At 39.2% G+C, this 25,490-nt stretch overlaps 1 protein-coding gene across 1 annotated transcript; it reads left to right on the top strand.

Moving 5' to 3' along the window:
- LOC115361840 (complement C1q-like protein 4) lies at window positions 1-25,117 on the top strand. The gene is made up of 4 exons (XM_030055504.1): window positions 1-18; window positions 377-460; window positions 788-919; window positions 24,834-25,117. The coding sequence occupies exons 2-4, from the start codon at window positions 400-402 to the stop codon at window positions 25,115-25,117; spliced, it is 477 nt and encodes a 158-aa protein (XP_029911364.1). The 5' UTR covers window positions 1-18; window positions 377-399.
- Window positions 25,118-25,490: the final 373 nt, after the last annotated feature.

Below are 25,490 nucleotides of genomic sequence, written 5' to 3' on the forward strand. Positions count from 1 at the left end.
TGAAGACACAGCTTGAAGGTACTGAGTGAAGATCAGACGTCATCTCATAACAACAGTGAACAATGACTGAGCCGACATTATAATCAAAATATGTTCAAAATGCAATGTCTATGATGTGTGTGTTCAAATGTTACTTTATTGTTAATCAGCTGATTTGAGTGCCTTACGTCTGGTTTTGTTGTAACTATCACTGTGACTTTGGGACTGATGGAAAGGGAAAACTGATATTATGACAAGCCGAGACGCCTAGATCCTGGTTCAGACAGCTGCCATTAACTGCTTTTCATTGTCAAATGTTTCAATAACTGTTTATTTGCAGAGGAATTGGAGGTATGTCATTTTTCTGTTATCATTTTTCTCCTTTACTTGGTTTCAGCTCAAGCAGTGGAACTTGCCGCCATGACGGCCAGGTCAAACATCACAGAAAACCAGGTGGAGGCTCTAAACAGAGACAGGCAGGGTAGGACTGAAAATCACACTGTCAGCATGATATCTGGAACATTCTCTCCAAGATTAAGATGCACATCATTTCAAAAATATTACCTTCCCATGAATTGCAAACGGAAAAACAAAACCAAAAACAAAAAACAAAGTTATCAAGGATGTAGCATGCTCTTGGTATACAAAATGATGTTAACACATTGACTCAATCAAATGCATTTCACATATGACAATTAGGAAATGATTTCAGTTTAGCTGTTTTTTGTCATTGTGACAGCCACACTAACAGGATTACATGTCTCTTTCTCTCTATCTATCTATCTCTCCCTCTCTCTCTCTCTCTCAGTCAAACGGGTGGCTTTCTCAGCCTCTCTTCGGGCTTCAGGCTCTGGAACTCTTGGACCATTTAACACACACACCACTCTGGTCTTCAGATACGTCGTCACTAACATTGGGAATGCCTACAACCCAAACACAGGTATTCTACAAATTTCAGAAATAATTTTGATTTTCAGCCTCTGTGATGCCAAACACCCTGCTTGTTGTTTGGCAGGAGCTGCATCAGTCCACTCTCCGTTTAAAAATGTCAAAATTGTTCTGCAGGTTTTTTCATCGCACCAGTGAGAGGTGTTTACCACTTCGAGTTCTACGCGGGTGCACATGGACATCGTTCATATGGCTCTTGTGCTATCTTGGTCAAAAATGGACAACATGTACTCATCTCATGGGAACGTCAACCATCCGGCTATGGGACTTCCTCTAATGGCGCTTCACTGCTTCTAGAAGTTGGAGATGTTGTGTTTCTGCGTCTCTGGAAAAACACAAGAATATTTGATAATCATAATCACTACAGCACCTTCAGTGGTCATCTGCTGTTCACCATGTGAGAGAAAGTGGTGTATTCGTTTGTTTATTTGTTTTTTAATCATAGTTTAAGTTAGACATAAATTATTGATGATATCTTAATTCTACTTAATTCTTATGATTCTTTAATTCATAGACCTTAGAGTGTCTTGACATGGCATTATGTCAGTATTCTTGTGGAGTTTCTAATAATAAGTTTATATTTTGTTCATGGTGCCTTCACATTTTGCAGCTTTGCGTTCATGGTAATTACACTGGCAATAATAAATTACTTGATCTTTTTTGCCAAAAAAAAAATAAATAAATACATAAATAAATAAATAATAACAATAAAATCGTTTCCTCTGCTCAGTTGAAATATAATGATGAAAGTAAAAAGGCATCCAATTTATATTTGACTTTCAGATTAAGTTTAGAGGTTTTAGATCTTGAAGAAGAGATTTTTTTTTTTTTGTTTTGTTTTTTCTCTGACCCATGTCTGATTGCTCTGCAGTTAAAACAAGTCAACAGTGATCATGATGTCCCTTGCAAATGATCCAAGTCTCCCTCGGTGTAATGCAATTTTTATTCATTCATTTTTTAATATGTGATGTGCAGTGTTGAGGAAACTAGTTTCAAAATGTAACATATTACGTATCACTCATCATTAAAAGAAGTGTGATTATGTTTCATTATTACTGTCTTTAACTTATTTTCTTAACTTAAAATACTCACTTGCTGTATATGGGAACTTCCAAACTACTGTATATGTAGTATGGAAACTCATGCAGTAGCCTATAAATGTTTAATAATGTTTAATAATATATTTTCTTTACTTTCTGTATATAGTGGCTATTACTACTTAATATTACTTTCACTATTGGAAAGTTACGCTGACAAGTCCCACATGTGATTGGTTCTTGAAAATCTCAGATACAGACACTAAACTATAAAGACAGAGTGCAGACCTGGGGAACAATAGTTTTGAAGATATGGCCGTTCATCATGTTGGATATTCATCAAAAGTTAAGCACATCAGCTACCACACGCTCCTTTGTCTGACTGATATGAGAAAGGAATCAGTTCTTCCATATCTCACAAACTTTTTCCACAAAGTTGAATGTAAATCCGTTCATAATTTTTAGAAGTATCCTGCTAACAAGCACACAGTCAGACAGACAGATTGATGGTAAGGGGTGGAAACATAATCCCTGTCCAATTTTTTGGTTGGAGGTAATGTTGTTTATCAAGTCTCTCTTAAGCGACAAAAACCTCTTAACTGTCTGAGAACACATAATCAGGACTCAGGTGGCCAAGTATGCGCAAACTCATGAAAAAACAAACAAAACATGGATGTGTAGGCTACTTATTAATACAATATCATTAATTAAAAAGATTTTGACCATCATGCAAGACAAAACATCTTGCACTGAGTGCTCAGTGGATAAGTATTTCTTTGTAGCTTTCCGTGAGGATGAGTAATATTCATGAGAACTGAATTATTGGTTGTATATAATTTCTGTTAACTCCTGTACATTAGAATAACTGTAATAATAGTACTACGTTTTAAGCAGTAACTTGTTACACTGCTGTATTATGTTACTCAGATAAATAATATTATCAGGCTGCATAATGCATTATGTAACCCAATTCCCCCAATACTGATCATTTGCAGTGTCTGAGACATTACTTATTTACTTACTTATTGTAACTCCCACTGGTGTGAATGGCAGCAATGAAGCTTCTCCACTCCTGTCTGTCTTTTGCCACTTCCTGCAAGCAAAACATATTATTGTTTTTACGTCCCATATGTTTTTTCTATCGATTTGTTAAAAAGGTTTCCACTTTGAAACTGGTATACTGTGTATTTACCTGATACATGCAATGGAATCTAACTAGTAAAGACTGTCATTTACAGAACTTACCAATAATACTGACCAAGATTTAAAAAAGCGATGATTTGAACAATTAGTACTCTGCATTTAAAATGCTGATAAGTAATCCAAAACTTTGTAAACTGATAATGCAAGGACTGACAAGAATCCACACGTGTAATGGATGTTTTACAGGCTGCAATCAAAAGCTAATAATTATCAATCTTTATTTTTTTCTGTTTTTGGACATGTGATACAATCACGTGCACGTGCACATGTAGTTTGTTGTTTGTTTTCATTCTAGATGTTGTTGCTAAAATTATAACTTTTATCTACTGTATCGCCTGCATGTTGAGAATAATAATAATAATAAATGTTAATGATTGAACAAAGACAATATAAAAGGCTAGAATGAAGAGACGACACAAACACAACAGCTGAATTGCGTAGAGTGACGGCCTGAGAATGGACATCACCGTGGTTTGTCAGCTGCTGCTGCTGGTCCTCTCTCTGTTCGGAGCTCAGGTTCACTCAGAAGTTGGGAACCAAATCGTTCCTCAAGGAAAACAGACTGAAACCCAGGGAGCTGAACCTGCAAACGCCTCTCATCAGCAACAGACCTGTCCACCTGACATCCATGCTGTGCTGAGAGAAATGAGCGCCTTGTTGGCTGAACAGAAGGTGGAGATAAGATACTTGCAGGATGAGAACAAAGGTATAGTAAAATGTCAGGTAATGAAAACAAGGTGATAGCATTAGCAAATGTTTTGTTATAATATGTTGTTAGATAAAGATTGCAATGTGTCTGATTGCAATGTGAGATCAAATATTTTTGTTAAAAAAATATACTGAAACAATAAGCAGGGGTAATAAAAGTTGCATTAAAATCAGGCATAGACAGGCTGAGATCCATGGGTTTTCCCATGAATTCTTCCCTGCTGTTTGGTTAATTCATTAAAGTTTTGTATTTTTGTTGCAGCACAAGCAGCTAAACTGAGAGAACTGGAGGGACAGAAGACTCAGATGGACGGCCTGAAGTCACAGCTTCAAGGTACTGAGTGAAGATCAGACGTCATCTCATAACAACAGCGAACAATGACTAAGCTGTCATTACAATCAAAATATGTTCAAAAAATAACATGAAAGCCGATGCTCTTAAATGTGCATGAGCTTTGTCCATGACTTTTCCACACTTCAGTGGAATATAGTGCAATGTCTATGATGAGTTTGTTCAAATGTTACTTTATTGTTAATCAGCTGATTTGAGTGCCTTACGTCTGGTTTTGTTGTAACTTTCACTGTCACTTTGGGACTGATGGAAAGGGAAAACTGATATTATGACAAGTCGAGACGCCTAGATCCTGGTTCAGACAGCTGCCATTAACTGCTTTTCATTGTCAAATGTTTCAATAACTGTTTATTTGCAGAGGAATTGGAGGTATGTCATTTTTCTGTTATCATTTTTCTCCTTTACTTGGTTTCAGCTCAAGCAGTGGAACTTGAAATCACAGATGGAAACACCAAAATAAACACAAAAAACAAAGTTATCAAGGATGTAGCATGCTCTTGGTATGTAAAATGATGTTAACACATTGACTAAATCATATGCATTTCACAGATGACAATTATGAAATGATTTCAGTTTAGCTGTTTTTTGTCATTGTGACAGCCACACTAACAGGATTACATCTCTCTCTCTCTCTCTCTCTCTCTCTCTCTCTCTCTCTCTCTCTCTCTCTCTCTCTCTCTCAGTCAAACGGGTGGCTTTCTCAGCCTCTCTTCGGGCTTCAGGCTCTGGACATGTCGGACCATTTAACACAGACACCACTCTGGTCTTCAGACACATCATCACTAACACTGGGAATGCCTACAACCCAAACACAGGTATTCTACAAATTTCAGAAATAAATGTGATTTTCAGCCACTGTGATGCCAAACACCCTGCTTGTTGTTTGGCAGGAGCTGCATCAGTCCACTCTCCGTTTAAAAATGTCCAAATTGTTCTGCAGGTATTTTCACCGCACCAGTGAGAGGTGTTTACCACTTCGAGTTCTATGTGGGTGCACATGGAGATCCTTCACATGCCTCTTGTGCTGCCTTGGTCAAAAATGGACAACATATATGTAGTGCATGGGAACATCAACCATCCCACTTTGGGAAGTCCTCTAATGGCGTATCACTGCTTCTAGAAGTTGGAGATGTTGTGTTTCTGCGTCTCTGTCAAAACACAAGAATATTTGATAATGAACATCACCACAGCACCTTCAGTGGTCATCTGCTGTTCACCATGTGAGAGGAAGCAGTGTACTTGTTTGTTTACTTGTGTTTTTAAAACATAGTTTAAGTTAGACATGAATTATTTATGATATCTTAATTCTGCCTAATTCAAATCATTGGTGTTATCTTAATTCTACTTAATTCTTTAGAGTGACCTTAGACCTTAGAGTGTCTTGACATGGAATTATGTCAGTATTCTTGTGGAGTTTATAATAATAAGTTTATATTTTGTTCATGGTGCCTTCACATTTTACAGCTTTGCGTTTATGGTAATTACACTGGCAAAATAAATCATATGATCATTTTGGACAAAAAAAAATAATAATTTCCTCTGTTCAGTTGAAATATAATGATAAATATAAAAGGGCATTCATTTTATATTTGACTTCAGATTAAGTTTAGAGGTTTTGGATCTCAGAGAAGAATTTTTTTTTTTTTTTTTTTTTTTTTTCTGACCCATGTCTGATCGCTCTGCAGTTAAAACAAGTCAACAGTGATCATGATGTCCCTTGCAAATGATCCAAGTCTCCCTGGGTGTAATGCAAGTTTTATTTTTTTTATTTTTTAAATTGTGATGTGCAGTGTTGAGGAAACTAGTTTCAAAATGTAACATATTACGTATCACTCATCATTAAAAGAAGTGTGATTATGTTTCATTATTACTGTCTTTAACTTATTTTGTCAACTTATAATACTCACTTGCTGTATATGGTAACTTCCATACTACTGTATATGTAGTATGGAAACTCATACAGTAGCCTATAAATGTTTAGTAATACAATATTTTCTTTACTTTCTGTATATAGTGGATAATACTACTTAATATTACTTTCACTACTGGAAAGTTACGCTGACAAGTCCAACATGTCATTGGTTATTGATAATCTCAGATACAGACTCTAAACTATAAAGCCAGAGTGCAGACCTGGCGAACACTAGTTTTGAAGATATGGCCGTTCATCATGTTGGATATTCATCAAAAGTTAAGCACACCAGCTACCACACCCTCCTTTGTCCGACTGATAAGAGAAGGGAATCAGTTCTTCCATATCTCACAAACTTTTTCCACAAAGTTGAATGTAAATCCGTTCATATTTTTTAGAGATATCCTGCTGACAAGCACACAATCAGACAGACAGATTAATGGAAACATAACCGCCATTCAATTTTTTGGTTGGAGGTAATGTTGTTTATCAAGTCTCTCTTAAGCAACAAAAACCTCTTAACTGTCTGAGAACACATAATCAGGTCTCAGGTGGCCAAGTATGCACAAACTCATGAAACACCAAACAAAACATGGATGTGTAGGTTAAGTTAGAGCTATAGTCCAGTCATTTTATGAAAAAACCTAGGACAAATTGCAAGAGAAGCAAACTCAACTTATTTTGTGTCCTCAGTTTGTCCTGAGTGAGGGGAAAAAAGTCCCAAGGAATCCCATTGGTGGAAAGTTTGAAAATCACCTATTTATGACCACATATTACCAAAAAACACTGTTTTTAACACACAGGGGAAAGGGGTTCAAAATTTTACTTTCAGATATCACTATAAAAATTCACAAGTTGATTACACACACAAAGACAAGAAAAAAAGTCAATTACAAGTTCTTTGAATTATTCTGTTTACACATGCATATCACACATTATCTGATTTGATATGCGCTAATTGGAATATAAGGAATAAATGCCAGAAGAGATATTTAAACAGTGAATTAAAAGGTTACTATATATATAGTAACCTTGAATTAAAAGGTTACTACATAACAATGAATTAAAAGGTTACTGTATATATAGTAACCTTTTAATTCACTGTTTAAATATCTGTTCTGGCATTTATTCCTGATATTCTTTATTAGCGCATATCAAATCAGATAATGTGTGATATGCATGTGTAAACAGAATAATTCAAAGAACTTGTAATTGACTTTTTTTCTTGTCTTTGTGTATGTAATCAACTTGTGAATTTTTATAGTGATATCTGAAAGTAAAATTTTGAACCCCTTTCCCCTGTGTGTTAAAAACAGTGTTTTTTGGTAATTCGTGGTCATAAATAGGTGATTTTCAAAACGTTCCACCAATGGGATTTCCTGGGACTTTTTTCCCCTCACTCAGGACAAACTGAGGATACAAAATCAGTTGAGTTTGCTTCTCTTGCAATTTGTCCTAGGTTGACCCCAATTTTGGCCTAAAATTACTGGACTACTACTTATTAATACACAGTGATGGGAATAACGGTGTTACAACACTGCTGTAACTTTCAATGTCCTGCTTTATCATCTTATTCTCCTTTTAGCTTCTTTTTATTAATTGTTTTTATGTATGTTTTCCTGTGTCGCTTTTATATTGTTTTAGATAGATAGATAGATAGATAGATATACTTTATTGATCCCAACCAGGGAAATTCTGGTGTTCCAGCAGCAACAGTAGAAACATACAATAAAGTTAACTAAAAAAAGAATAAAGGCTAAAAATATACAATAGAGACTATAAAGACTAAAGACTCAAAAAATACAATAAGGGCTAACCTAAGGAAAGGAGATACGAGATGTAAAATATACATATGGAATGAGCATGACAATATACAGATGGCGCTGAAGTATATGCATGATTGTATAGATTGTATAGATAAGGAGAGTTAGTATGAAAACCAGGAGACTAAGAACCAAGTGGCAGAACCTGAACGCCCGGGACTGGGACAAGGAACTAACCGCCTTGATTCAGCCTCTTAAGGAATCCACTTCCCCTCCAGTCTGAAAAACAGTGTGAGTGTATATTAACTTAGGCTGTAATATACAGATAATAAATAATAAATAAACAGTTAAGGTGCTGAGTGATGGATAATAAATACACAGTTAAGGTGCTGGGTGATGTACAATAAGTACAGAAACAGTTAAGGTGCTGGGTGATGGATAGTAAATACACAGTTAAGGTGCTGGGTGATGTACAATAAGTACAAAAACAGTTAAGGTGCTGAGTGATGGATAATAAATACACAGTTAAAGGTGCTGGGTGATGTACAATAAGTACAAAAACAGTTAAGGTGCTGGTAATGCAGTGTTAAGAACAGAACTATACAGCAGACAGTTGCAAGTCTCTGTCTGACAGATGTGATTTGTTGTACAGTGTGATGGCTTGTGGCAGGAATGATTTCCTGTATCTGTCCCTTTGACAGCGGAGCTGTAACAATCTGTTGGAGAAGGAGCTCCGCTGTCTGTCCAGTGTGTGGTGGAGAGGGTGGTCAGGGTTATCCATGATGGTTAACAGTTTGTTCAGTGTCCTCCTCTCCACCACAGCCTCCAAAGTGTCCAGTTTGCAGCCGATCACGGAGCCAGCCCTCCTGATCAGTTTATTGAGTCTGTTGGTGTCGCTGGCTCCGATGCTGCTCCCCCAACAAACCACGGCGAAGAAGATTACGCTGGCCACAACAGACTGATAGAAGATCTCCAACATCTTGCTGCACACGTTGAAGGATCTCAGCTTCCTCAGGAAGTAGAGTCTGCTCATCCCCTTCTTGTACACAGCTTCGGTGTTGGATTTCCAGTCTAGTCTGTTGTTGATGTTGACGCCCAGGTACTTGTAGTCCTCCACCTCCTCCACATCCTCTGCCAGAATACACAGTGACTGTGAAACCGTCCTCTTCTTCCTGAAGTCAATCACCATCTCTCTGGTCTTGTTGACATTCAGCCTCAGGTGATTGCGTCCAGCCCACTCCACAAAGTTATCTACCACTGCTCTGTACTCCCCTTCCCTTCCCTCACTTATACACCCAACAACAGCCGAGTCATCAGAAAATTTCTGCAGGTGGCATGACTCGGAGTTGTACTGAAAGTCTGTGGTGTATAAGGTGAAAAGGAAAGGGGACAGCACAGTCCCCTGTGGAGCTCCTGTATCACTGACCACCGCGTCAGACAGAACACTGCCCAGACGAACAAACTGTGGCCTGCCTGTCAGGTAGTCAGTAATCCAGGAGACAATGGAGGTGTCGACACCCATCACCCGCAGCTTCTCACCCAGCAGCAGAGGCTGGATGGTGTTAAAAGCACTGGAGAAATCAAAGAATGTGATTCTCACAGTGCTGCCACCACCATCCAGATGCATGTGAGCTCGTTGCAGCAGGTAGATGACGGCGTCATCAACTCCCAAATGGGACTGGTAGGCAAACTGTAGAGGGTCTAGCAGCTCCTTCACCTGCGGCCTCAGGTGGGCCAAGACCAGCCTCTCCAGCACCTTCATTAGATGAGATGTGAGGGCAACTGGTCGGTAGTCATTGAGGTCCGATGGAGTCGACTTTTTTGGGACAGGAACCAGGCAGGACGTCTTCCACAGCACCGGGACTCTCTCCTGACTCAGGCTCAGGTTGTAGAGGTGTTGGATGACAGAAGACAGCTGGTTGGCACAGGTCCTCAGGATCCTTGGGCTGATACCATCAGGTCCTGCGGCTTTCCTCTGGTGGAGTCTCTCCAGCTGTCTCCTAACCTGGCCCGTAGTCACAGTCGTGCGGGTGAGGTTGCTGGTGTCTTCAGTGGAGGAGGAGGTAGAGGGGGAGGGGGAGGAGAGGTGTTGTACAGGAGTGCTCATCACAGGGGGGAGAGGGGGGAGGGGTGGATGCGGTGGGGGTGTGTGGGGGTCTGGATGTGTGAGGGAGACAGACGGCTGTGAGCTTAATACCTTATGCTCTATGTAAAGCACTTTGAATTGCCTTGTTGCTGAAATGTGCTATACAAATAAACTTGCCTTGCCTTGCGTTGCCTAACGTCATTATTTTTTTCAGTAACGGGTAATCTAACTAATTACTATTTCCATCGTTGCAACGCCGTTACCTTTACCGACGCACGTTACTGGCTTGTTACTGAAGCTACTCATCCGACTTGGCTCTCAAACTAGTGATGGGTCGGTCGCGAACGAACCGGCTCTAAGAGCCGGTTCTTGGAAGTGAACGACGGGAGCCGGTTCCTGATTGGGAGCCGTTTTTTTTTTTTTTTTTTTTCGGGAGCCGATTTTCTGCGAAAGCCGCATGTGATTGGTCAAGATGTGGGGTACCGTCTCTGTGTCCAATCGTAGCCCATATGTCTGTGCTGAGCGCTTCACCCCAGAGCGGCAGTTACACACACGAACAGGAGAACAGGAGTGGGGGAGACGAGAGAGAAAGAGAGCGAGGGGCCACAAGAAGAGACAACACGAACGCGCTGGAAAGGTGTAGTTAAGAAAATTAGTGACAGCAGGGAAAGGAGTACAATCTGGACCCATTTCAAATTTAATGACAATAGAAAGGCAGAGTGTAGGGTCTTCAAAAAAAAAAAAAATCTTATCGAGCCAGCTCCACAAACAACCTGCACAGGCACATGAGAACTGTCCAGCCATCAGTGCAATGGGAAGAAAAAACACAAGCAGTTGAACCTGATATTTTTGAAGGTGAAGTGTGTCTACTGCAACTGCTGCTGCTGCTGCAGTGTGTACAGCAACTCAATTCAACTGTAAATAGTTAAAAGTTTGTTTTGTATTTTATAATTAAGTTTTTGTAGCACTATATAGAGTGAATAAATAAAGGCATATTTATATAATAAACATATAAATAAAAAAAAACATAACGCATGTTTTTTTTTACATTAGTAATTCATTTTGCACATAATTTTACATTATTGTTGGTAATAAATTAATTTAAGCAACAAAAAAATCTGAAGAGCCGTTTGGGAGCCGAAAGAGCCGGCTCTTTTTAGTGAGCCGAGCCAAAAGAGCCGGTTCTCTAAAAAGAGCCGGAATTCCCATCACTATCTCAAACACCCTGCCACAGGCGCTGCAAAGGTGTTGTTTTTTCCTTTGGCGAGGGAGGAGGGGAGGGGCGAGACAACCGCATAAGTGGTGATGATTGGCTAAAGTAGGGAAAGATTTCATGGTAAGCCAATCAGAGGTAGTGTTCAGTTTACACACAAGCCACACACGCGGACAGCAGCCACACACACACACACACACTCAAACTATCAGAGGTTGGTTGCAGCAATGGCGAGTCCGGAGCTCTCAGAGGGAAAGTTGGTGTTTTCAAAGTAGAAGTACAGACACTACTTTAATCTCCTTGAGGTAAAAGGCAAGAACGTACATGTTAAGTGTACATTATGTCCCGGAGCGAAGTGTTTGTTCACGTCCATCTGTCTATGCTGTTCCACTCAATGCAACTGGCTTGTGAAACCTGCTCAGAAAAAAAATCCAAATTCTTAGACATATTTACACTTTTTTTTTTTTTTTTTTTTTTTTTTAAAAAGTAACGCATCAGTTACTTTCCCTGGTAACTAGTTACTTTTATAGTGGAGTAATTCCGTTACTAACTCAGTTACTCTTTGGGAGAAATAACTGGTAGCTATAACTAATTACTTTTTAAAAGTAACGTGCCCAACACGGTTAATACAGAATCATTAATTAAAAAGGTTTTGACCATCATGCAAGCCAAAACATCTTGCACTGAGTGCTCAGTGGATAAGTATTTCTTTGTAGCTTTCCGTGAGGATGAGTAATATTCACGAGCACTGAAGTATTGGTTGTATATCATTTCAGTTAACTCCTGTACATTAGAATAACTGCAATAATAGTACTACATTTTAAGCAGTAACTTGTTACACTGCTGTATTATGTTACTCAGATAAAAAATATTATTAGGCTGCATAATGCATTATGTAACCCAATTCCCCCAATACTGATCATTTGCAGTGTCTGAGACATTACTTATTCAACGTATTCTCATGAAACGGTTCGTATGATATCGTACGAAAAATAATGCACAAATTTTTGTGCATATTCCTACGAATTTCCAGCAGCACGAGTGATCAGCGCGCCTGCGCGAGCCCCGAAGCGAGAGCCTTAAGAAAAATGGCGGACATTCCTTTTATTCTCAGTGGAAAATGCAATATTTTAAGAGAGCTTATGCATTCAAATGCGTTTTGATAACATTTCTAGCGGAAAATGTGCATTTTATTTCCAAAATCTTCGTTCAGTTAGTGTATATAATGTTTACTTTGTTAGTTATTACGAAGATTCTTTCAGGTTTCTATCGTTGCTATGGCTGTTGCTATGGACGCTGCTACCACTGTCGCTGATGTAGCTTCCGCTCGGAAGCGTTGTCTTCACTGTCACCATGGAAATCTGGGGAGGGAGGCGTGGGGTTAACCTGCTCTCACAGAAATCCGTGAAATGAGCATGACCTCCTAATAACGCATTGCGTGCTCCTCGCATGTAACCTGTTTTAATCGATTTCTATGGTTTTAATTCCGTGAGATCACCACACAAACGGTGTTCACTGGAAGTCAGCGAGATTCCGTGACGTCACGCTGTGGGTGGTAGTTCATAGATCCCGGAAGTGCAAATTTAATCGATATTCCGGAAAAAGGTCTGATTATTAGCCATAACGTTGTAACCACCCAAGGCAGACTTACCACGAGCTATGAGGATGTGTAACGATGGCATGTGCTTCAGCCGAGTCCACAAGTCCCGTATAATATCAACTTTATTTTAAGAAAACACGTTTTATTTGCGATGTCATATCACGGAGAAGCACTACATTACCCATAATCCTAGTGTTTATCAGCGACATGTCTGATTTTACTTTCATCAATAAAGTCAATAAAGTGTAATAAAGTGCATGAAAGTTGATAATATGCTGATATGTTACGCCATTGAACACAACCCTTTCAGTCAGCGAAACAGAGCGGGTGGAAAAACCGCGGAAACACGTCAAAATAGCACTAATGATTTATATATTTTTTTTATTTTTCATAACACATCTTTATTCGTGATATAAACATAGGCTACATGTTAAGGTTATAGTTTTGGTGTTGAAAAACTACCGTATGTATGTTTTTTAAACCTAATTTCAAAACTTTTCCCCTAACCCGGAAGAGGCGTACCAGAACTACAATCTGCGCGGAGTTGCAACACACAGAGGTGTCCTGCGCCATAGATTTTGTAGTTCTAATATGTTATGTCTATTATGTGATGTTGTGATCACTAATTTTTCAATCTTCATTATAGTTTTTGGGTGTGGGAAGAACGCCTGTTTGGTCAGATTTTATTTATTTTTTTCTTAAGATAGTGAAATCATGTTTTTTCCATGTTTTGACACTAGTCAGTGGCGCCCCCTATTGGTTTGCCATCGGGCATGATAGTAGAGGTCAAGAGCTTTCCAAAAATGTTGACCCCATGTCTGTGCCATTTTTTGTTGCTGCACTGTAAGCCTTTAAAAGTGTCTCAGGTGGCCATATTAAGTCAATGGGAAAATATGAAATATGAAACACTGAGTATTTTAAGGGGAAAATAAGCTTTGAAATGGTCCAAATTGAAAAGTATGACTGTGTTTAAGACTAACATCAATATTATAAATAAATTTGGCCATTAAATCCCCCCTTAAAGAAGTTTGACTGATTTTATCAAGCTTGGCCCTAAAAGAGGTCTGCAGATGTACACCTGAGACAGCATTGGCTTGGAGCACGATGAAAATCAAACTTTGTCACAGAACAACAATGAAGACATCGTTTGAAAGGTCTTGACCTATGGAGTAACATATCTCAGTGTGAGACCAGTGCGCAGTTCCTGCTCCCCAGGAGTGCCCTTTGAACCTTGCACCTGAGACACTTTTAAAGGCTTACAGTGCAGCAACAAAAAATGGCACAGACATGGGGTCAACATTTTTGGAAAGCTCTTGACCTCTACTATCATGCCCGATGGCAAACCCATAGGGGGCGCCACTGACTAGTGTCAAAACATGGAAAAAACATGATTTCACTATCTTAAGAAAAAAATAAATAAAATCTGACCAAACAGGCGTTCTTCCCACACCCAAAAACTATAATGAAGATTGAAAAATTAGTGATCACAACATCACATAATAGACATAACATATTAGAACTACAAAATCTATGGCGCAGGACACCTCTGTGTGTTGCAACTCCGCGCAGATTGTAGTTCTGGTACGCCTCTTCCGGGTTAGGGGAAAAGTTTTGAAATTAGGTTTAAAAAACATACATACGGTAGTTTTTCAACACCAAAACTATAACCTTAACATGTAGCCTATGTTTATATCACGAATAAAGATGTGTTATGAAAAATAAAAAAATATATATAAATCGTTAGTGCTATTTTGACGTGTTTCCGCGGTTTTTCCACCCGCTCTGTTTCGCTGACTGAAAGGGTTGTGTTCAATGGCGTAACATATCAGCATATTATCAACTTTCATGCACTTTATTACACTTTATTGACTTTATTGATGAAAGTAAAATCAGACACGTCGCTGATAAACACTAGGATTATGGGTAATGTAGTGCTTCTCCGTGATATGACATCGCAAATAAAACGTGTTTTCTTAAAATAAAGTTGATATTATACGGGACTTGTGGACTCGGATGAAGCACATGCCATCGTTACACATCCTCATAGCTCGTGGTAAGTCTGCCTTGGATGGTTACAACGTTATGGCTAATAATCAGACCTTTTTCCGGAATATCGATTAAATTTGCACTTCCGGGATGTATGAACCACCACCCACAGCGTGACGTCACGGAATCTCGCCGACTTCCAGTGAACACCGTTAGTGTGGTGATCACACGGAATTAAAACCATAGAAATCGATTAAAACAGGTTACATGCGAGGAGCACGCAATGCGTTATTAGGAGGTCATGCTCATTTCACGGATTTCTGTGAGAGCAGGTTAACCCCACGCCTCCCTCCCCAGATTTCCATGGTGACAGTCAGTGAGGAAGGGACTTCCGAGCGGAAGCTACATCAGCGACAGTGGTAGCAGCGTCCATAGCAACAGCCATAGCAACGAGAAACCTGAAAGAATCTTCGTAATAACTAACAAAGTAAACATTATATACACTAACTGAACGAAGATTTTGGAAATAAAATGCACATTTCCCGCTAGAAATGTTATCAAAATGCATTTGAATGCATAAGCTCTCTTAAAATATTGCATTTTCCACTGAGAATAAAAGGAATGTCCGCCATTTTTCTTAAGGCTCTCGTTTCGGGGCTCGCGCAGGCGCGCTGATCGCTCGTGCTGCTGGAAATTCGTAGGTATATGCACGAAAATTTGTGCATTATTTTTCATAGGAATTTGTACGAACGTTGAATGAGAACAGCCAGACTTATTTACTTACTTACTGTAACTCCCACTGGTGTGAAGGGCAGCAATGAAGCTTTTCCTGCAAGCAGCCCCAGGTTTAATGATACTATTTCATGTCCACGTACATGATTCGCCTTCTGTGTCCCCTCAGGTGTCCAAAAGAGTCCTTGTGGAGGCCATGGCCTAAAAATCTTCTCTTCATAATCAGTGCCCCCCCTGTTGGTATCTATTAAGGAAGTCCTGGTTTGAAATTTACTGTGGCCGTTAGATCCTTAGGATCCTGCTCAAACTCCCTGTATGGAAGGAAGACATTTTCTGTAGATGAGCTCTGTCATCCTCTCTGACCCGTCCAGGAGTATTGGCAGGACACAGCTTTTGCATAGCTGGAGTTCAGTTCTGATCGTGACCTGATCTCCAGACAGCTTGCAGGTTCTTAAAGGCTGTCCTTGCCTTTCAGAGTCTTTGATGGATTGCAGCCTTTGCCCCACCATTTACATTCACTGCACCGCCCAAATGTGTCAAGGTGGTAGTACTGGGCAGCTCTCGTTCGCCTAACATGACTGGTGGTTGGTTTCTGATATTCAGGGTCATAATTTCTGTATTTTTGTTGTTGATGTTCAGTCCAATTTGTCCTTCATGTTTTCATAATGTGTTAGTTTTCTCTTGCATGTGTTGATGGGTATGAGAGAACATAACAATATCAAGAGTAAAGTGCAGGTCTTCAGGTATGGTGAATATTAGACCACGATATACCATTATTCCTCAGCATATCATTTGAGGCATTCTACACAATATTTATCCATTCCTTCAGTCAGAAAAGAAATTGGAAAGACCGTATGTATGTTTAATGCTCCTTCAGACTAGAATAATTTACCTTAAAACCTAGAAACCTTGACATCATCTCAGATGTTTAAAATGGTTTGTCTTCTTATTTTGAGATAAATTGTGCTTGCATCAGGTGACACTATACAATACACAAAACACTGCACAGTTTCTTCCATATTCTCTGTTACATGTTTGCCGGGCAAGCATTTGCTCAAAGCCTCTCTGTGGCCATCTAGTGGTTGTGTTCACCAATGTGCAAACACCTTTCTGATGTTTGAGTGTCTGTTGAATTGTTGATTTTTGTTTTGTTTTTGTCTGTTTTTTTTTTTTTTTTTTTTTTTTGTCATTTTATAATATATAATTAGTAAATCCAGATGAACTTGTTCTAATACAGCATTTATTCATTTATATTTTTAGATCACCAATAAGCTGATGTGGACTGTTGCTGCTGCAAGTAAGTGGGAGAGACCAAACTGAAGGTGTGCTTCAGCAGGTGGCTGGATCCCATTGTTCACCTAGACATGTGGCACTTCATGTGGCATCTGGCAGTAGAGTGCACCACCGACGCCCATCAACTGTACCCCACCTTTATGGCACACATGTCACCATTTATTTTTGAGTGGGATGCAGATGATGCGGCTCTGCTGAGAGGGGCTGAGAGGGTGCAGCTGATGCAGAAAAACAGACCTGTGGTGACCGAGAGGCAGATGGACCACCACATCACCAAGACTGAGCTGGTGTTGCAGAGCAGAGCATTCTCCTCCTTGATCAGCTCTTAGGGGAGCTTGTCATGGATTTTTCTCTTAGATAGTTAAATTAAGGATCTGGAATCAATAAGTTGTCTTTGTGTATTTTTATTATTCAGCGCTGAAGAGGAGAACCAAGCAGAGTGCAAGGCAGTCTCCAGGGAAGTCCCGCAGAGTGGTTACAAGCAGAGACATTTATACAGAAAATATCATACAATAGTTCAACACATCTGCATCCTGTCTAAATGCAGATGACGGGTGCCATTTCCCAAATTAGGTAAAGGAGACAAGTCAAAAGTTCAAGCTCTTCAGAGTACAGGTTCAAGTCCCTCAAAGTTCCTAGAACAAAAAAGAGTTCATCAAAAGTTCACGCGTGCAGATCGGGGCCATTGTCTGGGCATAGGCGCTGCACATGTCTGGGTTTATCACAAAGGAAATACAAGTGTAGGTATAGAAATAGAAGCGTAGAAATTACACAGAAAACAGGAACCTAATGCAGGAACATAGACGTTGCCTAGGTGTAACAAAGGTCATCAACGGCATACTAACTAAGCAAACATGAGCAGTAAATTTCCATTACAAGCTCATGAGCAGCAAAGGGAATGACTGGCTCAGTGTCCCTCTGTCTGACACTGTGTGGATGCAGCACATCTGACGGACCCAGAAACAGCATGTGGCAACATTCAGGAGCCTCCAGGTGTGCCGCTTTACACAGAGACCAGAAGAGTCTCCAAGGGAAGAGTGCACCTGAAAACCTACTGGTGTACCAGAGGCTCCATTCATTCCAGGTTTGTTCTCCTTATCCATGGTGTTTATGATTTAATGTCTGTCTGTAAACAGGTTGTGTAATGTCCTTGGAATTTAAATTCTTGTAAGACACATTCTGTAAGTTGACTGTTGGGATTAATCAATATAGCATTGGAAGCCAAGCAACTCCAGATTAATGTCTTTCACTGTAATGCAGTATCTTTAGATGCACCTCCATTTTCTAATGTAGGCCCTCAAAAGAACTGCTGACCCACATTTGAACCGTATTGTTGTGTTATAGATTTTATGATATGAAATGATGTAAACCTCATCGGTGTGAAAAATCAGCTTTACATGGGGATACAATATCAGCACACACACAATCTACAATCCGTTTTCAGTGAAGCGAGAAAAACTGAGCTATCCAAGAGAATTTCATACATGAATGGCATCTCACAGTGGATATTTTGCATCTTAAATGTCAGTGCTGTTGCTGATCCAAAACCAGATATTATTACCCATCGCAATTCATTAAGGAAGCAAAAGGAGAAAAATACAATGGGTTTAGGGTTAGGGGTTAAGTGGTTAAGCAAAACAGGTTGGGGAGAGTACAGCTTGAGGAAAAACTTGAAGGACAAGTGGGCCTTGAGAACTTGGCAGAGAAATACTGAAAGTATCACTAACACAACTCTTGTGAAAAAAAAAAAAAAAAAGACAAACAAAGCTAGACTGTATATAGGTTTTGGATTAGCAGCCTAAAGGCATGTGCATATTTGCCAGTGTGAGAATGGACATCACCGTGGTTTGTCAGCTGCTGCTGCTGGTCCTCTCTCTGTTCAGAGCTCAGGTTCACTCAGACGCTGGGAACCAAATCGTTCCTCATGGAAAACAGAATGAAACCCAGGGAGCTGAACCTGCAAACGCCTATCATCAGCAACAGACCTGCCAACCTGACATCCATGCTGTGCTGAGAGAAATGAGCGCCTTGTTGGCTGAGCAGAAGGTGGAGATGAGATACTTGCAGGATGAGAACAAAGGTATAGTAAAATGTCAGGTAATGAAAAAATTGTGATAGCATTAGCAAATGTTTTGTTATAATACGTTTTAGATTAAGATTACAATGTTTCTTGTCATTGTGTTGCTTGTTAGATCAAATATTTTTGTTATAAACATGCACTGAAACAGTAACCTGTGGTAATAAAAGTTGCATTAAAATCAGGCATAGGCACGCTAAGATCCATGGGTTTTTCCATGAATTCTCCACTGTTTGGTTAATTCATTAAAGTTGTGTTTTTGTTGCAGCACAAGCAGCTAAACTGAGAGAACTGGATAGCCTGAAGACTCAGCTTCAAGGTACTTAGTGAAGATCAGACGTCATCTCCTAATAACAGTGAACGATGACTGAGCCGTCATTACAATCAAAATATGTTCAAAAAATAACATGAAAGCCAATGCTCTTAAATGTGCATGATATTTGTCAGTGACTTCTCTACACTTCAGTGGAATACAGTGCAATGTCTATGAAAACAAAAATAAACACAAAAAACAAAGCTATTAAGGATGTAGCATGCTCTTGGTATGCAAAATGATGTGAACACATTGACTAAATCAGTGGTTCCCAAAGTGGGGGATGTGCCCCCTAGGGGGGGTGCAGAGCAATTGCAGGGGGGTTGCGGGAAGAATGAATGAACGAATAAATAAATACAGTAAATGACACTGCTCTCTCTCTCTCTCTCTCTCTCTCTCTCTCTCTCTCAGTGAAACGGGTGGCTTTCTCAGCCTCTCTTCGGGCTTCGGGCTCTGGACACATCGGACCATTTAACACACACACCCCTCTGGTCTTCAGACACGTCGTCACTAACATCGGGAATGCCTACAACCCAAACACAGGTATTCTACAAATTTCAGAAATAAATTTGATTTTCAGCCACTGTGATGCCAAACACCCTGCTTGTTGTTTGGCAGGAGCTGCATCAGTCCACTCTCCATTTAAAAATGTCAAAATTGTTCTGCAGGTCTTTTCATCGCATCAGTGAGAGGTGTTTACCACTTTGTGTTCCACGTTGGTGCATTTGGACATCGTTCACATGGCTCAGGTGCCATCTTGGTCAAAAATGGACAACACATATTTATCACGTATGAGCATCAAACATCCGGCTATGGGAAGTCCTCTAATGGCGCATCTCTGCTTTTAGAAGTTGGAGATGTTGTGTTTCTGCGTCTCTATCAAACCTCGAGAATATATGATGATCAAGCTCACCACAGCACCTTCAGTGGTCATCTGCTGTTCACCATGTGAGATGAAGCAGTGTATACATCCCTCTATGATTCTTTACTTTAGTCGGTCTGAGCAACAATCTTGTTACTTAATACACGGCCCATTTCTTCATTTCTTTTCCCTTTTTTTGTCTAGGTGCTTAGGACAAAGCACGACACCAACAACCAACTGTAGCACAAAGCTCTTATAGTATACTTCTTGAAACTCAAACATTGTCATACCAGTTTAACAAAGAACATCAAAAGGAAATAGGAAAGACCTGTGTGCATTTTACAATGTTTTGAAATATTGGGTTCATTTTGCTCTAGCATTTGTACTGTAACCTTAAGACTACTGTAACTGCTTATCTGCTTATTCCTGAATAAAAAAGCACTGAAGAAACATTTTGTTTGCTGTGTTGAAGTGAAATGTACCATGATAGCCCGACTGATGTGGTGAATGCAGCACTGATAAAGGTTTACTCTACCAACAACAGAAGTGCTGCAGGAGATGCTGGACTTGGTTCTGGGTGTTTTAGCATCATTCCTCCAAGTGACTGCATGTGCAGCGACTGAAAGCGAAGTGGTGCGGTGGATGCCTGTTAGGCTTTCAATCCAGAGCTGCACTTTGGCCGACTGTACTCATGTGCAGTTCTATGTAGGACACTCAAAAACACTTTCTGTAGACTTATAATAGTTCTAATATTGTCATATGACTGTCCCATTCAATTATTACCTCTGTCAAGGAGGTAGTAGAGGGTATTTTTCTGTGTCCATCTGTGCGTAAGACATCTTAAATGTTCTGAGCAGATTTACATGAAACCTTGTAGAAAGGTTGATCCCCAGCCAAAGAAGAGCTGATTGAATTTTCACACCAATCAGCCCAAACATACAGCTATAACAAGGACAATGAGACATGCGGCAATGACAGTGTTGCTATTTACTTCATTTACCCTTATTAAAAGACTTCAAATGTGTTTAATGTGTTCAACCCCGACTTTTTACAGTGTTTTTGTTGAATATACTGCACACATTTATATCTTCATCTCACAGGTGAACTAGGGTTCATTTTCAGGGTTAACTCTGTAATCATTTTGACATCTCCTTTCTACTACTAAGTGCTGTTTTTTTGTGTTTTTTTGTGTTTTTTTTTTTTAAGAAATATTGTTACTCTTGTCTGTTTCACAAATAAAACTGATGGACATTTCATTGAGTTTTATGTTTTTTTTTAAGTCTTTGCCCACCAGATTGACATTATTTGTCCCTCTCTATGCAGGGCGGGAGGTGGAGTAATTATTCAACATAAGCTGCAAATATTTTCACCCACGTTTTAAAAGTCACATGAAATAGATGTAAAATGTGACAGAATATACTGCACACATTTATATCTTCATCTCACACTTCAGAGTCACATATGTGTCTTTTGACCTTCAGATATCAAAGACAAGTTTCATTTAGTGCAAATAATTATGATGTCAGTGTAAAGGTGGCTGTGTATTTCAGGTTAATAAACAATCATAATTTTTTCCCCTCTGCTTCCTCAATAAAATAAGGTTTGTAGTATAGGCCAAAGTTCACAAAAGCCACAGTGCATTAAAAGTACATTGGTGACACAGGGGACTGTTGTATTACCAGTTGGGATTTAATAAAGACTGGTTGATCAAGGTTTGACAAAGAAGCTTTCCTTTATGGAGAAAAGTCTTATAATGTAACTTTTTACTGTACCTGCACCATACATTGCAATTGTTTGTTTTTTTTTTTGTTTTTTTTTTAAGGAAAGGATTTCTCTGAGAAGAATACACACAATGAGACCCAGAAAGTAAATCCAAATCTTCTTCATTAGGTATTGCATACAATAACTGGTCCATTCATTTTGCATACCAGCTGTCAACTGCTGACTAGACAGCCTATTTCCCTTCTCCTGACTGTACTTACCAGCTGCTGTCAGCCAATATGGACGTTCCAATGAAACTAAACATTCCTTTCCAAGGTCAAAGACAAAAGACAGTGTTGGTGATGGCAAACTGAGCCGCAGATCCTCTGATAAGGAGTGGGACAAAGACTTGAGATGGACCATAAAGGGATCTGGATGCTCTCAGTCTCCTGGTCCATACCTGATAGCACCACAATGAAATAAAAATTAATACTGAACCATCAAGAGAATTTTGTTTTTCAGTTTTGGGAGAAACTTGTGCTTTTCAGGAACATATAACTCATATGAATCCTGTCTCATTGCGGATGTTTTGTTTTCAGTTCATTCGGTGTCATCTCTGATGTTGTTGTAAAACCAAACTTTATTACCATGTGCAACTAATTGAGGAAGCAATGAGAGAAAAATACTTCTGAGTTTCTGAGGAGTCCTGACATAAATCAGCCCGCTAATGAGCTGAGAGAAGGTCACCATATCATCTGCGCATGCCAGTGAGAGTAATAAAGCAATAGGGTTGAAAAGATATAGGTACTATAAAATGCTACTGAAATCAACAGATTTACAGTGTCTAAATTAAGACTTCTGTATCCAAATCATCAAAGTGACAAAATGTGACTCAAAAAATCCACTGTTTTTTTTGTCTTTTTTGTTAATGTGGCCACACAAATATACAATCAGATACTATATATTACCAGAATTTTTAAAGACATATTAATGTTTTCCTGTTTTATGTTTTTCTATACATTTGTTAAAATGTTTCCCCTTTGAAACTGGTATACTATTTATTAACCTGATATATTCAATGTTATCTAACCAGTATAGACTGTCACTTACCAGTAATGTCAGCCAAGGTTTTAAAAAAGCGATGATTTTAACAATTAAAGTGCAGGTAAGAAATCCAAAAAAATTTATACTGATAATACAAGGGCTGTCAAGAATCCAAACATGTAATGGATGCTAGAAATTATTAATTGCTGTTTTTCTGTTTTCATACACATGATACAATCATGTGCTTTGTTTTTCTGTTTCGATTCTAGATGTTGCTAAAGTCATATATTTTATCTACTGTATAGCCTGCATGTTTATAATAATAATAAATGTCTGTTAATGATTGAACAAAAGAAGACAATATAAAAGGCTAGAATGAAGAGACGACACAAACACAACAGTTGAATTGCATAGAGTGACGGCCTGAGAATGGACATCACCGTGGTTTGTCAGCTGCTGCTGCTGGTCCTCTCTCTGTTCGGAGCTCAGGTTCACTCAGACTCTGGGAACCAAATCGTTCCTCATGGAAAACAGACTGAAACCCAGGGAGCTGAACCTGCAAATGCCTCTCATCAGCAACAGACCTGCCAACCTGACATCCATGCTGTGCTGAGAGAAATGAGCGCCTTGTTGGCTGAACAGAAGGTGGAGATGACATACTTGCAGAATGAGAACAAAGGTATATTAAAATGTCAGGTAATGAAAAAAGGCAATAGCATTAGCAAATGTTTTGTTATAATAAGTTTTTAGATCAAGCTTGTAATGTGTCTTGTCATTATGCTGCTTGTTAGATTAAATATTTTTGCTACAAACATGCACTGAAACAGTAACCAGGGATAATAAAAGTTGCATTAAAATCAGGCATAGGCAGGCTAAGATCCATGTGCTTTCCCATGAATTCTTCTCCACTGGTTGGTTAATTCATTAAAGTTGTGTTTTTGTTGCAGCACAAGCAGCTAAACTGAGAGAACTGGAGGGACAGAAGACTCAGGTGGACAGCCTGAAGACACAGCTTCAAGGTATTGAGTGAAGATCAGACGTCATCTCATAACAACAGTGAACGACGACTGAGCCGTCATTAATATCAATATATGTTCAAAAAATAACATGAAAGCCGATGTTCCTACATGTGCATGATCTTTGTTCTTGACTTTTCTACACTTTAGTGGAATACAGTGCAAAATCTATGATGCGTTTGTTCAAATGTTACTTTAATGTTAATCAGCTGATTTGAATGCCTTACGTCTGGTTTTGTTGTAAACATTACTGTGACTTTGGGACTGATGGAAAGGGAAAACTGATACGATGACAAGCCGAGACGCCTAAATCCTGATCCAGACAGCTGCCATTAACTGCTTTTCAATGTTAAAATATTCAATAACTGTTTATTTGCTGAGGAAGTGGAGGTATTTCACTTTTCTCTTTACATGTTTCTCTTTTTCTTGGTTTCAGCTCAAGAAATAGAACTTGCCACCATGGCAAATCAGGTGGGGATTCTGAACAATGACAGGAAGGGTAAGACTGAAAATCATCAGTATAATATCTGGAACACTCTTTCCAAAATTAGGATGCACATCATAAGGATTAGGATAAGGATGTAGCATGCTCTTGGGATACAAAATGATGTTAACACATTGACTAAATCATATGCATGTCACAAATGACAATTACTAAATGATTTGTTTGGCTGTCACAATGACAGCCACACTAACAGGATTACATCTCTCTCTCTCTCTCTCTCTCTCTCTCTCTCTCTCTCTCTCTCAGTCAAACGGGTGGCTTTCTCAGCCTCTCTTCGGGCTTCAGGCTCTGAAACTCTTGGGCCATTTAACACACACACCACTCTGGTCTTCAGACACGTCGTCACTAACATCGGGTATGCCTACAACCCAAACACAGGTATTCTACAAATTCCAGAAATAAAAGTGATTTTCAGCTACCGTGACACCAAACACCCTGCTTGTTGTTTGGCAGGAGCTGCATCAGTCCACTCTCCGTTTAAAAATGTCAAAATTGTTCTGCAGGTCATTTCATCGCACCAGTGAGAGGAGTTTATCACTTTGAGTTCTACGCGGGTGCACATGGACATGATTCACATGGCTCTTGTGCTATCTTGGTCAAAAATGGACAACATGTACTCATCTCATGGGAACAACAACCATCCGGCTATGGGAGTTCCTCTAATGGCGCATCACTGCTTCTAGAAGTTGGAGATGTTGTGTTTCTGCGTCTCTGGGAAAACACAAGAATATATGATGATCAAAATCACTACAGCACCTTCAGTGGTCATCTGCTGTTCACCATGTGAGAGGAAGCAATGTATTTGCTTGTGTATTTGCTTTTTTAATCATATTTTAAGTTAGACATAAATTATTGACGATATCTTAATTCTACCTAATTCTTATGATTGTTTAATTAATAAACCTTATAGTGTCTTGACATGGCATTATGTCAGTATTCTTGTGGAGTTTCTAATAATAAGTTTACATTTTGTTCATGGTCCCTTCACATGTTGCACCTTTGCGTTTATGGTAATTACACTGCCAATAATAAATTATATGATCATTTCTGACAAAAGACGACATCCAAAAATAATTTCCTCTGCTCAGTTGAAATATAATGATAAATGTGAAAAGGCATTCATTTTATATTTGACTTTCAGATTAAGTTTAGAGGTTGTG

The sequence above is a fragment of the Myripristis murdjan genome, chromosome 7 (genome assembly GCF_902150065.1).
Source record: "Myripristis murdjan chromosome 7, fMyrMur1.1, whole genome shotgun sequence".
NCBI lineage: Eukaryota > Metazoa > Chordata > Actinopteri > Holocentriformes > Holocentridae > Myripristis > Myripristis murdjan.

Excerpts from the sequence above, each read along its gene's own strand:
- LOC115361840 (XM_030055504.1), top strand. The coding sequence starts at position 400 with ATGACGGCCAGGTCAAACATCACAGAAAACCAGGTGGAGGCTCTAAAC. Across the intron at positions 461-787 it reads TCTAAACAGAGACAGGCAGG|TCAAACGGGTGGCTTTCTCA; the intron begins GTAGGACTGAAA and ends TCTCTCTCTCAG. Across the intron at positions 920-24,833 it reads TGCCTACAACCCAAACACAG|GTCATTTCATCGCACCAGTG; the intron begins GTATTCTACAAA and ends ATTGTTCTGCAG.